The following is a 15,323-nucleotide window of genomic DNA, read 5'->3' on the forward strand; positions in this document are numbered from 1 at the left end:
TGTGAGTGTTCTTTTCTTTTAATGAAGTTAGAACTGATAAAGAGTCCGAAAATATTATATACTCGTTTGCTTGATCGGTACTTATAATATTAAGAGCCAGGTGTATTGCTGAGGCTTCAGCACTAAAGATTGAAGACCTGTCAGGTAGGCGTTTTTGGATTTTTCTTTGCCGATAAATAGCAGAGCTTCCGACTTTTTCTTTTATTTTAGCTCCGTCAGTATAAATCACACACACACACACACACACACACACACACACACACACACACACACACACACACACACACACGCACACGCACACGCGCACACGTGTGTGTGTGTGTGTGTGTGTGTGTGTGTGTGTGTGTGTAAATAAACTTCAAAATTAAACTTTTAATTATATATACGTGTACACAGACATATATAAATATATGCACACAGACACACATATATATATATATACAAAATAATTATTGATATTTCCGTAATTTTCAGCTGATTTTCATTTATTTTTAAGGTTATTACTTCCACATATATATCTAAAGAGATTTTATTTTTATTCATAAATCTTACTTCTCGTAGACTGGTATGAAAAAATAAATAAAAACAAAACAACAAAAAGAAAAAACAATACATCGAATATTGTATAGAAATGCTGGATTCAAATTAAAATATATTTGGAACAATTTTAAACTAATTTGCTATGAAACTTTTCTTTCGGAATTAGGTAAAAAAAACATGTTTATAAAAATGCGCCAATATGGTAAGTGGAATATTGCACTTCTATTCTTTTTCAAAGATGGAAACCGAATTCAATTTAAGAAGCTTTTCGTGAGGAGTTTTCCAAGGTAATTTTAAATAATATATATATGGAAATCAGGTTATAGTATTGGGTATATTTGTAAAATATTTGGATAATTTCAAGACACCTTTCATTAAGAAACATGAATGAGGTATCAAAAGAAATAATTTATTTAAAAGGTGACACCAGCAGAGCATGGCAGTTGTTTTTAATGCAATATTTTTAGGTAATGATATATATATATATATATATATATATATATATATATATATATATATATATATATATATATATATAGATATAGATATAGATAGATATATATATATATAAATAAATAAAAGGAATAAGGGATTATCATATAAATATTAATACTAATATCCGTACTGCTTGGGATTGCAGAATTATTTAATTTGAAAATTGAAATTAATTTTTTTTGTATATATATATATATATATTTTTTTTTCAATATAAGCAACGATTCCACCGAGGTTTTAAATGGGTACCAGCATAACTGAGGATAAAACTGACACCAGACTAGTATACTGTTTACGAGGTCGGAACAGTCTCTCACATAGCACAGCAGCCTGAAATAAGCACCAGCCCTAAAGCACATAGTATAATGAAATACAGAAAAATGGGGATCATAGTAAAGACGATATCTTATGGGAAAATGATGTACAATATAAATGAACACATAATCAATTTTGGATGCGTCTTATTTGTATTTGTAATGTTTGTTATGTGAAAAAAAAATGATCACATCTCTGTAAACTTTAATGAAAAAAAAATGTCTGTTTCTTTGAAAAAGGTTTGTTTATTTTTCTAATATATAAAATTAAGTCATTCGTGTTTTTTTAGGTCAGACCTAAATAGCAATGTATCTGACATATTAATTTTTGATTCTGGTTAGCCACTTAGACTTCAGCTTTCTTTCTTTTTTTATTCTTATGCCCCTCAACTAAGGCATGTTGCCACTTGAACTATTTGGGGACGTGTCTAGAGAGGATTAAGTAGTTGAGAAACAAGATGCCTGTATTACGTCTAAATTTCAACATGCTATGAAAATTAGGGAAGCATGAAATAATGAGGGAAGTTTTATAGAAAAAAACTTTTAGAGCAGAAGGCTTTCGAGCATTTAGGGACCTATGAACTGAAGGTGTAAGATTTTTTTTATAAAGGCTCCCTTTCAGCCTCGACAGACAATGGGTGCCTCTCCTTCCTCCCGAAAAGGTGCCAGCAATTCTCTCCTGACCAACTGATTGTGTCCAGTTCCAAGGCGAATTTCAGGTTGATTGAAATCAATGCTGGGAGAAGCAGAGGAAGACTGGTGTTATTTCAAGACTTTACTTCTCGCTAGGCTGGTTGTATAAATAAGTTTTGAGAGCCCATAGCTGGAGATAGGATGTATAAATTCATATCTTTCCCAGGGATATTAGTTAAATTAATGCATTAGTCCTGACAAAACTAGAACCTGGATACTTGCAGTTTTTATTTTTGTGATTTAAAGTTTTAAAACTATGAAGATAGGATTTTCAGGTTGCTAGCATTTTACCAAAAATAAGAAAGAAAAAAATGTATTAAAATATAAAATTTTGTACAAACAATTATTATATACATATACATCAATGCTGTGTGTGTGCATGTATATATATACTGTATGTGGATGACTATATATATATATATATATATATATATATATATATATATATATATATATATATATACAGAGAGAGAGAGAGAGAGAGAGAGAGAGAGAGAGAGAGAGAGAGGGGGGGGAGATTTGGGTAGTTTTTGAGTTTCATGATTTTGGTTATAGGAAGCATTTAGTTAGGGTGCAATAAATAAGTTAATATTTCAAAATAAGTATTATTTTAGTCAATAAATTAATTTTGTATATACCGATTTGATACAAAAGCAATATATAGTAAATTAAAATTGAAAAAAGTTTTTTTAATCCGTTATGTAAATATAGAATTAGATTTGTAAATAGGATTTTATCTAAATTTGAAGGTTTTTATTTGATTTCATATTTTAATTCAAAACAAAATTATTTAGTAGTGTTTTATATCTATATGTTTATTGTACAGCCAGGTTGGTGGTTCTTCAAAAGACAATCCACGGTGACGACGATAAGTCCGATTCTAATGCTATGCAGACGTGTTATTGCATAAAATATGTAAAGTTCAGCAAAATTTGCCGACCGGATTTACCCTCGGATTATATGTATTCATTACCCCCCCCCCCCCGATTACTGTAATCAGGTTAAATGATTGTAGGTTCTAAGTTTTCAATTTTTAAACTGGCCACAAAATTAAAAATCCAAATTACCATTGGATTGTATTTGTTCATTATGGATTCTACATACTTTCCCATTCTCGCAACCGGAAATTCTAAGTTTTCAATTTTTATACGGTTCAAAGAAATCGTCCTTTTACACTACTGGACTGCTTTATTTACTTTGATGAGAAAAGTATACATTTTCAAAACTCAATGGAATAAGGTATAACTTTTAATATCTTCGCTGTTTCTGAACATTTGATGAGTCAACAAATGATGTAGATTTTTTCCATCATATTTATTAATGCTTTATCTAGAAAATTCAGCATCCCTTTCACGATAGGATTTATTTGATAATATTTATATTTTCATATTCTCTTTTCATCTACATTTTTTAATTTCCAACGTCTTTTTCCGTGTCTGAAGTAGAATAGCGTCACACTTTGCATATGGAAAATTTTTCAAATATTTGTGCTGGTGTTTTTGTTTTCTTAATCTCGTTCACCCAGAGGAAGTCTCGAAATAAAGACGAAACGTCGATGAACACATTTCTCTATTTTGTCGGAATACTATTTCCATTATTCTCATCATATATAACATTTGAATAATACTGGGCGCAGTTGCATTTTAAGTTATCATTCCAAAGCCAAAAGATGTATTTAACTTACACTCATAAGTTTTTATTCATTTTTTATGAAGTGCGTCTTACACGTGTTTCCTTGAATAATGAAAGACCGTTAGACAAATGTATGTTTCATAAAAAACTGTTAAAAAGATTTTTTTTATTTAGAATGAAGAAGGGCTTAAAGGAGAAAAAATACATAAAAGGAAATAAAGATATGTTTAGTTCGCAAAACATAAAAAAAACAAACAAATTTATTTATCGTTGTGTTTAGAGTCCCCTCCCCGCAACAAAATAATTAAATTCAAAACACACACTGGAAAACATCTTACGTCGCAATATTGGATTATATATATATATATATATATATATATATATATATATATATATATATATATATATATATATACTGTGTGTGTGTGTGTGTGTGTGCAAATATTTTATATTCTTAAAAATTCTTAACATATTATACTTGATAAATAGTAACAGAAGTAATATACAGAAAAGACAAAAATATGTAATGTGCAACTGATGAAGATGTGATGATAGGGTGATGGTGGTGTGGGGGGACTCCAAGCTAGAGACAAGAGGATGGGGGGTAGTTACTGCATGCTGAGGTGGATCTGTAGACTTACGAGTAATGCGTGTTTCTGCAGTCAAGAGAGATGTAAAAATATAAAGGTAAAAACATGTGAGTGACTAGTGAAAAAAAGAGAAAGACAAAAAGCAAGAGGAGCACAATTAACAATAGTAACATTAACAGCATTCGTTACACTAACAGTATTAGTGGTGAGACTGTGGTAACGTTTGTTACCAGTTAGTGTTATGCAGTCAGTTACTGGGTAGAATAGTGTGAATATTGTAATAGTTAAGACATGTAAAGAAAACATATAAAACAATGAAGTACATTTTAAAATTGAAATAAAAAGAATTGGCTGCGTGTAAATCAATTTTTTTAAAATAATCAATAAAAGATAATATTTCATATAAATATTTATTTTAGAAAATCAGATTTTTATACATGTTTATACAAATTTTCAAAAGAATACCCGTTCCAGGAAGGGTAAAATTAATTCTCCCAACAGACAGACAGACATGAGACTAGCCTGGGTACCCGGCGTTGCCCGGGTGTTTGGAGGTGTGTGTAAAGCAAAAAAAAAAATAAATAAATAAATAAAATAAAAATTGGTAGTAGGCAGGCAGGCAGGCTCGAACCCATACTACGAAGGCGGAAAAGAAAGTCAAAGAAAATCTGACATCTTAGCCGATGTCTCCATGACATGACCGGAAGTCAAAAGCGTTCAAATTAACCGAAGTCGATAACTTGCTCAAATGTCGGCGAAAAAAATCGACCCCTCCTTGTACAAAACGGCCGAGTTTAGAATGAAGGAATTAATGTTTTGGGCCAATTTTTCGGTATTTGTCGTCCGAGACATCGAGCTTCAAAATAATACCGATCTTGTCAAGATCCGTCGCCTCTGTCGAAAGTTTTTGTGATATATACATACATATAAACAAACAGGTGAGATTTATATTATAGATTGTATATAACATGAAGACTACCTGTCCAGGAACAGAACAGTTATTTCACTACTTTTATGTCCACTTACGAAGACTGAAATCAAAATATAATGCCAGTAGAATTTTTATTTCAATTTTCCTCAAAATCCATTACATGATTTTGATTCTAGAAATTTTCTCAAACTTAAGGATGAAGATATGAAAAAAAAAAAAAAGAAACTGAAAATCAGACAATCTTGACCATTAATCAGATTAAATAAAAATATTTTTATTTTTAAATATGAGGCTGTGCAATATATGTTCCCCGCTAAAATCCTTTAAAATATGCCACATTGTCGGAATATATATTAATTGAAGTCTAATACTTAGTGTTAAAATTTCACAATAATTGGCGGTATCTGAATTTTCATGAAACCCATTTTTATCTCCTTTGTAGAAAACTAAGCTAAACTAAATATAGCCTACATTACAACCTCTTACGCTTCGCAGCTGTGTTTCAACATTCATAATCATCAGCTAATTAATCTAGGAGTAGATTCTATGCATACAAGTCGATAAGCATCTAAAAATAACTAAAGATTATATATATATGTATATATATTGTTTTCTTCAATGTTCAGATCTTCTCGTATTATGAATTGAAGATGACAGAATGGCGATGCTTAAGAATAATCTACAGCAGAAGATAATTCAATGAATGATGATTTTTTTCTCTGATGTTTGCTGATATAAGATCAACAATGCAATAGTATAGAATACAATAAGCCAGATTATAACAGAATTTTTATTTTTTTTCACATAGGAATCACCACTTATCAAGGCCAGGAGACCACTCGAGGATAAGGGTTATAAAGTGTACAGTAGTCAATGGAATAATATCGTAGTAATTGTTAGTAGTAAACATTTACTTAAAGGAGTGGTTCATTAAGAATTTGTTTACGTTGGACTTGAAGACTATCAAATTGTGCTCAGCTGAAAAACAGGCAAATGGAAGAGAGTTCCATAGGCGTGCAGTTTTAAGAAAAAGCTTTGTTCATGGAATCTAAGTTTAGGTTTAGGCACAGATAAAGAGTGGGGGAAATTATTGACAGTGCTTTCAGCTAGACGAGTGTTTTTTGTGAATGTTTGGCGAGGGGGACCATAGATTGGAGCTCAGACGAGCACTTGCAACGGAAATAACGATAAAGCAGAGACAGGTTCACAACTTCTCTTCTGTGGGAAAGAGGTTGCAGGGAAGAGAAAAGGGCATCTCCCACTAGGTTATGAAGTCTATTTTGAACTCTGTCAAGGCAGGATAAGCTGCTTCTAGCAGCTCCTGCCTGGATGTGGCAACAGTACTCCATCCTTGGACATACCTGACTTTCATATAGATAGAGAATAGCATCGATAACGCATTTGTCTTTCCTGCAGTCTTATACAAGCATAATCATGTGGATACACAGGTTCTTGCAAGATTAGTACCACATGGGTAACCATTTGGGAAGGCTAGGCGCTGTATGTACCACGCCGGAATGTAGAAATTTCTAGTTTAGAATCTGGGGGCACGTTTAATCCACTGGGAGAGATGTACCCTCAGTCTACATTAAGATCTGCTTCTAGGAGGCGGAAGACGTTCATGTAAAACATGAGGTCTACCATGTGCTCAGTCTTGTGGCTGTTATTACACCGACTGAGATTAGCAGTTGTACCAAAAAGTGTGATTGGTTCTGCACAAAGCCTTCACCACTATAAACAAATCAGCTGTGTGGATTTCCAAACAACTTAGTTGTTGTGGTGGAACCTTATACGTTGGAATCGACGGGAGTATCATTAGTTTTATACATGTGTCAAGTGGAATGTAAAAATTACGTCAGAAAAAGTGAAACTCAACAAAATTTTCCTAGCAGTCCATCAATAACTTGTATCATTAAATATTCATGAGATTATTTGACCATTCCAGTATAGGGCTAAACAAAATATGCATTGAAGGCATAATATAACAAAGCTCGCCTAAAAGATAGACAAAGGAAAAGATGGATAGACAACGTTTATGAATGGACGAATATGAGCATGAAACACGCAAACAACTTGACGCATAATCGTAGGACCTTAGAGTACACCCAGTCATGTTAATGCGCATTCTGCAGCTAGCAAAGAAAACGTTGAATAATAAATAACATTAATCTATAGATACGTTAAATAGAAATCCAGAAAAAAGAACAATAAGTGTTGAGAAGAAGCGTAGAGCAGTATGAAAACAAAACAAAACAAAACAAACAAAAAAAAAAGTTAAAAACTAGATATATGAGAGTATATGTATACTCTCATATATATCCTTATATATATACTAGCCTGGGTGCTTGGCGTTACCCGGGTGTTTGAAAATTTGTATTGAGCTGGATAAAGGTACCAGATAATAGATTATTACTAAAAAAATCTGATTTTCATAAATGAATATTTGTAGGTTTTGATAATAAAAGAAAACATTTAAAATTGATTAAAACGTTATAAATAAAAAAAAACATGAATTATTTAGATAACATTTAATAATAATAATAATAATAATAATAATAATAATAATAATAATAATAATAATAATAATCGCAAATACATTCAAATATACAGCATGTCCATAAAGTGTCTTTACAATTAAAAAAAATTGTGATAATAGTCGATGGGATATCTTGACCACATCCTTTTTTGTTTTAATCACTTTCTGGCCGGTCGTAAAATACGCATAAATATTATATTTTAATTAATGCTGAAACTGAGACATGTGCATGCAAGTATCCTGTTTTATTTTCTAAACGGTTCACTTCTTGTAAAAAAAAAGAAAGAAAAAATACTAGAGTTGAGATCGAAACCTAAATCTAAAACAGTGAGTCAAGTACGATAACCACTAGACCAGCATAACACGGTCTTTAAAAGGTGTTTTCAAATTACTTATTCTTAACATAAGTAATCTGTAATGCGAACTACTCTCGCCTGTGCATTCGTTTAACAGTCAGCAAACAGATAAAAATCCGACGACCCACACGTACCAATGTTTCAATGTTGACCCCTTAACAGCCGTTTTTCCGGATGAAAACGGATTAAAAAGATTTCTACACGTGTGAATATCCTATATACCGAATTTGAAGTCTGTAGATCAGAAATTCGTTGAGTATATAGGTTGAGAAGTGTCCTCAAACACACATTCTCACTTTTATAGATACATAGATAAGATTTTGCATTACAGATATTTTGATAACGTGAGGATAACTGCTAAGTGAACCCTATAAAATGGCAACTCCCCAAGAGAAGGCGCAATGTGCATCCTGATTTATTTAGACAATATCGAATGTGCAGATTCAGTGAAATTACAGAACTAAGTATGGAAAAGGTCTCCATAATTACGTCATTCAATTCGTGAATGACGTAATTAGGGAGAAAGGTCGGTGTTAGATAAATAGGAAGAATAGGCGACAATGAACATTTGAGAAGGACATCGAGTATCGTCTTCATTCAATTAATGGTGCCGCTATAGAGGAGTATAAAAAGAGTTTACAAAAAACAAAACAAAAAAAAACCTTTAATAAACATTAATTAAAACAAAACAGATGTAGTTAGAATATCCTGTCTTCTTCATAAATACTTTTTTCAACTCCACCCATTCCCACATTCTACCCCGATCTGTTTTATTTTTGACATCCCACTTAATCCCCACTCCCATCTAGAGAATGATCTCCTTGTTTTTAGACCATCCGGAAAACAAGGGGGTGAACTTATGTTTAGGTCAAGAGGACCCTACTAACCTAATTTTTTTAAATATTTGTAAATGTTGCTCCATTCCTTGCGATGAATGTTTTGGTAAATAAAATCCTTTTAAAACAAACTGTGGATCATTCATCTAAGTAAAATCAAATCACAGAGTGAATGTGGTATTTTGGTAGTAGTGTCTAGTGTAAAGTAAGCCTAACAGTTTTTGATAAAATTGGATGACCCAACACCCCCAGTCTCACGAAAAAAATAAAGAAGAAAAAAAAAACGATTCGAAATTCAGCAGATAAACTTTACGAGTATTGTTTTTACTTTAAAGAAAAAAAAATGTAAATATTACATTTTTATCTTTGATTAAACTTTTTTAATTTTAAAGATACCTTGTGGACATTTTTGAAGATTTTAATATTACAATAAAGACACAATGTTAGAATATAATACACCTGGCAAACATAGGGACTCACCATTCCTACAAATGTTTCTTCTGTTAATTTTCGTCCATTAAAATAAACAAAGCGCAAATCTGAGACAAAAGCCATTATATTTAATAGACACACGTTACTTATTCATGCATCATACTTCAAATCTAATATATAAAGTTTTCTTGTCGGAATTTAAAAGTTGGACTTTTTTGTATTTTATACTATTCAATCACCACTTATCAAGGCCAAGAATCACTTTAGAATAAAAGTTAATGAGACTGAAATAACTGCCAGTTGAAATACAAGAAAACTATGGGAACATTAACATTGATTAATGGCATAAAGTTGTTACTTATTATACGGTTTTTAACATGAATTTATTAACATTGGATTTGAAGATGATCAGGGTGCAGAGAAGCACCCCTGCGATAACGTGCATCTTTGGTTTACTTTTAGCAGCCTTGTAACTCTTGCTTCCCTAATTTGGTCCTTTAGTTCTAATATTCCATGAACGATGTTTCCGACGAAGAGGGAAGAATTGCTGTTTTCTAGGTCAGAATCTATTCTATCTAACACTTATCGTTGGCAAGTTTTTATTTACCTTCGAGTACTACTTTCTAGCTCCTTGCATCAAGTGGCTTCATGCCTTGTCTGGGGGTGATTTCCTTAAAAAAGATAAAAATCTGTACACCAGACAAGAACTCCCCATGCAAAGAAGCAGTGTCCATGAAAATTCTACCGTATACTACACATACGAGAGGAGAAAGGAAAGTATTTTTTCGATGTGATAGAAAACAAAAATAGTGAGTTCCTGCTATGATTGTCTTATGAGTAGGAACCAAAGACTGGAGCTCAGTCAAGCACTTTTCACGGTCATACTGATAAAGCAGAGGGAGTGAGAGATTAGTAATATCTCTTCTGTGAGAAAGAGCTGTAAGGAAGAGAAAACACCACTCCCCACTAGATTTCAAAGTAGATTTTTTGTGCGGACAGGAAAGAGTGCTTCGAGAGGTTCCTCCCCTCATCATTACATCACCTCCTTGTAGTGAGAGTTGGGTGGCAGTTTGAGGCCCATTATAATTCTTGTCTACTTGTTAGTGGTCCGCTAGAGATATTGTTCTCTCGCACGTTTGAGTGACTAGAACCATGTCAACAGCTCTAACAGCTGAAGGCAGCCATCTAAGAGTGCAAATCCGACTCCCAGTTATCTGGGAGTTCAGAATAGCTGGTTACTAATAACAAAGATGTAAACAACACGGATCCTGCGGGATCCACAGGGATCACTGCTCAAGACACTCCATCTTAGGATACATATGGCACAATCACGTTGTCACACCAGTTCTAACAAGATCACCGAAGTTAAGCAAGGTTCAGTACCAGATGAGTGACCACTTGGGAAGACGAGGCACTGTATGTTCAGCAAGGTAAAATACCAGACTGGGAAACTGGCGCAGTCTATCCTTCTCTCAGGGAAGATGGGCTTTTCTTAAGCCATGGTATGCAGCCCATCTAGTGATGGCGTCATGATAAAAAATACCCTTGATAATCCTAGCGAAGAATCAAGTATTCAGCTACGGACAACGTTTAAATTACACTACAAACTCATGTAGTGATTTTAATCTCGACTGCGGCCGCATAGTACTTTTTTTTAGGATATATCTGTGAATTGCAGAAGATTTTGAGTACATTTTTAAGTGGTAGAATGATCCAGCCAACTTTTACAGCAACCTTAGCAACAGACTGTGTATACGTCAGACATTTTAGATCCGGAGCGAACGTCAACCGTAGGATCTTATCCAAATAATGGGCTTCTTATAAAGAGGAGGGCTATTCATTTCGACTGGTGCAAAACTTAAATAGCTTTTAAATTGACATATCAAACTTTGTGACTAACGAATTTTCAGTTTTATTTTTAATTGTTATACGTCTGAAATGAATGACAAAATGGAAGGTTTTGGGAGATTAAGATTAGCGAGGTTTTACTTTTGTTTCATTTTCGTTGTTAATAATAATCACATATAATAGAATAATACTGACAAAACAAGATCACCATTAACATTGGTAAGAAAAACCAACATGTAATGAACAAACAGTAATAATTGAATGTGGATTCAAAATAAAAGTTAATTATTTTCATAATTTTATTCTGAAACAAAAACGCAAATCAGACAAAAATGACAGCATTTTTCTCAAATAAATTAAATTATAATTAAAAGTTTTAGATATGATGAAAATTTTAAAAAAAAAAAAAAAAGAAAAAAAAAAGAAGATTCCTGGAATGTCTTTGTCAGATAAAATTTTGGTTTGGGATACCTACAGGATTATTGCAACATTTTTTCCTGAGGCCTCTTTCCAACATAAAAAAAGATTGGTTCGAGATAACTATTAAAATAGTGGGTTTTTTCCCCCGGATCCTCTTTGTCAGGATATTTCATCATATTTTATTATTCAGTGATTGGATTAAGGAATTATCAGGTGGCAATGTGTGAGTAAATCAATAAATGTTTACATCAATCCCACACTATGATCTTTTTAGTCAACAATATGCATGCCATGGCCGAGCCACTGCATATTCAATAGTGATGGGACGATTCCGATATTTTTCCTGATCCCGATACAATTAACGATTCTGTACTCAATTTCCAATTCCGATACAATTACGGATTTCGATTCTTTATAAATGCCTAAATATTTAACTATAAAGTTGTTATTTTGTCCTGATTATCGTAGAAATATGTGTTAAATGTGCATATATTTTCTCAAATGTAAAATAACACTTGTAACGGGGGGGGGGTATAGAGAGAGATTTTAGTCTTACTGGAAGTTTAAATAAATAAATATTTATTATTTTATTATTACCAAAAGCAATGGAAGATGTTTCTTAAACCAAAATCAAATAAAAAAGATAATTTAAGGAATTGGTTTTGGCATCGGAAAATAGGCTCAAATTTTTTCCGATTTTGATACCGATTCACCGAAAAGCGATTTTTCCGATTACAATTAATCGTCCCAATATTCTGAAACTTTAGAGTCTTTAACCTTTTTACTAATTATCCTGAAGATTGTTGGGATAGACATTGTGAACATCTTTTTACAATCCTAATATTTGCATTCAATCACTGAAACTCAAATTACTAGCCTAAGGCACTTTCTTTGCCGATAATTTTTCGTTTTCTGTGAGTTTCGAATACTTTTAGTTCTTTGTACAGTGTATTTGTTTTTTCCTTATATTTTTTAAATACAAATCAGTAATTTTTATTGTTTGCTTTGGTTACTATGTTTATAAAACCTAAAAGAGTACTTTTTCACTTGTTTATTTTTGCATTATATGCACATTTTTAAATTGAAATGGATACTGAGAAAAAAAAATGATAGCTTTTTTTTAATAAATGTAAATAATTTCATTTTGAAATAAAATTTCATTTTACAAAACTAATGCTGGGATGAATACAAATTGAAATAATTTTTGGTATAATTATAAATTAACTAAGATATGAAAAGCCAAAGTACTAGAATTAAGCTCTTCCTTGAGTATCCCGAGTATTTACGGTTCAGGCATTCTGAAAATTCTTTTGCAATCCCAAGTATTATCGTACTGTTGCTGAAACTTCATTTACTAGTGTGAGATGCTTCGTTCGTCAATTAATTTCCTGTTTTCAATGAATCTTGAGAACCTTTAGTCCTTTATGCAATGTGATAAGTCTTGCTCTAATTTTTTTATGCTTACATTTTTAAATACACGTCGCTATTTGTTGTTGTTATTAGGCTTTCAGGTACTTCGGAACTCGAGGTTTCAGGTATTTTAGAGTTATATGTTTTCAAGTATTAGGTTGATGCAAAAATAATGTCGTTTTTTGACATGAAGTTGAACGTAAAAAGCGATATTATTTTTGCACCAACCTAATATTTCGAGTCTAAGAGGCTTTCATGTATTTCATGGCCATTCCGATATTTCAATTCATTGGTTGTAATAGTACAACTACTGGAAGTTGCAAGTCATCAAAAATAAAACTGAAAAAACAAACAAGCAATTTTCACATTATTTAGTATACAAAAGTTTATAGCATTATTAAAGAAAAAAAAAAATCACAAAATATTTCCCAACTCCATCCATTGTTCATACAACAATTGTAAGTTCAATATTGTACTCTTTTGCTGCATTGCCGTTCGGACTGTTGAATATCCTTTAGTTTATGAACGGTATATCAACCTCTTTGGGCTTATTTGATGCTAAAATACTTAATGCTAGTAGGTGTGTAAATACACACTGACTTTTTACCTATACTTGAAAGCTAAGTGGAGTTACCTTTTACAATGGTTCTGTAACCTCTGTCACCATTATCTTAAAACACCTGCTTTGAAGAAATTTGAATTCTTTCGATACTGATTCATGTGTAACTGCACAGATAGAATGATGACAGCACTGTTTTTCTTGCGAATGTATAATGCCTTGAGCGATTCAAGGCTCAGACACTTACTGTATATGATTTATTGAAGAAGAGCTATTTTGACAAGAGCTGGAGGAGAAAACAGTTCCAGGTCTTCTCCAAAACAGGTGCATGATTACCATAATTTATTTCTTTAGTTTATTAATGAGCCCCCACTTATCAAGGCCAAAATCTACTATAGGATAAGAATAAGTGAGAATGATAGATTTGTTGTTTAATAATGAAGAATGTTATGAGAGGATTGAAAATAATGAATAGAATAAATAAAATTTGATTACTCATGAGGATGGTTTATGTATAAATCGTTTATGTGTAAGGATGGTTTATGTATAAATGGTTTATGTATTTGTTGTCATTGAATTTGAAGACGACCATGTTGCAGCCTGCAATGGATGAAAACTGAAAATCTTGTTAGATTGTTCACATAGGAAATGGAAACTCTGATGTAAAACCTGCGTTATATATTGTCTCTCAGTTATTGTGCCTCGCCTTGTCATGGAAACCATGCTTTGTAGAAGGAAAGCATGTTGCGCATATCATACATGTGCACAACATGGCAATCTAGGTGGACAGATATCCCCACAAAACCGAAGGCGATAAAGAAAGGAGGTGTGAAGGCTCGAATCATGCAGCCATCACTATACATGAGTGGACTATAGCGATGTACGAACGAAAGTCAGCAGTGTAGTGTGTTATATGTGCAGCAAGATTTGTAAAAATAAGTTATGGCTGCTAAACATTTTGTATGTTCATAACAGGACATTGCTGTCTCGTCTCAAGAAGTGACAATTGCAATATATATATTTCAGAAGTTTAGATAAGATAAGCCATCGGTACTCTCGGTTTCAAACCTGATAATAGGAAACCGTTTCAGGTCCCAATATTAAGCTCTCTTCAACCGATCTATCTCATCTGGTTATAGACAGATGAGATAGATCGGCTGAAGAGAGCTTGATACTGGGACCCAAAACGGTTCCCTATTATCAGGTTTGAAACCGACGGTACTGATGGCTTATCTTATTTAAACTTCTGAAAAGAAAAACGATATTATGCTCTTATTTTGAAAATTTTTTCCTCAGAATAGAGCACTCTGTTGGAATTCTTTTTCCCAAAATATAACTAAGTATATATATATATATATATATATATATATATATATATGTATATATATATATATATATATATATATATATATATATATATATATATTAGTGATAAGATGATTCTAATATTTTTCTTGATTCCTAGATAATTGCTGATTACATTTTAAATTCTTCATTCCAATAAAATTATTGATTACAATTCTTGTTAAATCTATCTATATATATATTAGTGTTGGGACGATTATTTGGAATCAGTAATTGAGAAAATCAGAACATTTTATGGTATCGGAATTGGAAAAAAAGTGTACCTACTTTCCGATGCCAAAAACGACTCTTGGAATTGTTTATTATTTTGTTTGTTTTTGTTTAAAACTTATTTTTCCATTACTTCTGCTAAAGATAATATAGTAA

The 15,323-nt window shown here is 32.2% G+C and overlaps 1 protein-coding gene across 14 annotated transcripts in view; it reads right to left on the bottom strand.

Annotated features, from left to right (window-relative positions):
* LOC145257798 (protocadherin Fat 1-like) overlaps nucleotides 1–15,323 on the bottom strand; it is a 954,816-nt gene that overhangs the window by 93,550 nt on the left and 845,943 nt on the right. For 12 of the 14 annotated variants that reach the window (XR_013864025.1, XR_013864024.1, XR_013864023.1 and 9 more), the window contains one exon: nucleotides 4,316–4,330. The exons of the other annotated variants lie outside the window; for them this stretch is intronic. Coding sequence is in view for 8 of the 12 variants with exons in the window: in XM_080115695.1 (XP_079971821.1) it covers nucleotides 4,316–4,330 (15 nt within the window). In the remaining 4 variants the exon portion in view is untranslated. The remainder of the gene's footprint in view (nucleotides 1–4,315; nucleotides 4,331–15,323) is intronic. 14 annotated transcript variants of the gene reach the window in all.

This window comes from Euprymna scolopes, chromosome 3 (assembly GCF_053919585.1).
Source record: "Euprymna scolopes isolate OS-2025 chromosome 3, ASM5391958v1, whole genome shotgun sequence".
Taxonomy (NCBI): domain Eukaryota; kingdom Metazoa; phylum Mollusca; class Cephalopoda; order Sepiida; family Sepiolidae; genus Euprymna; species Euprymna scolopes.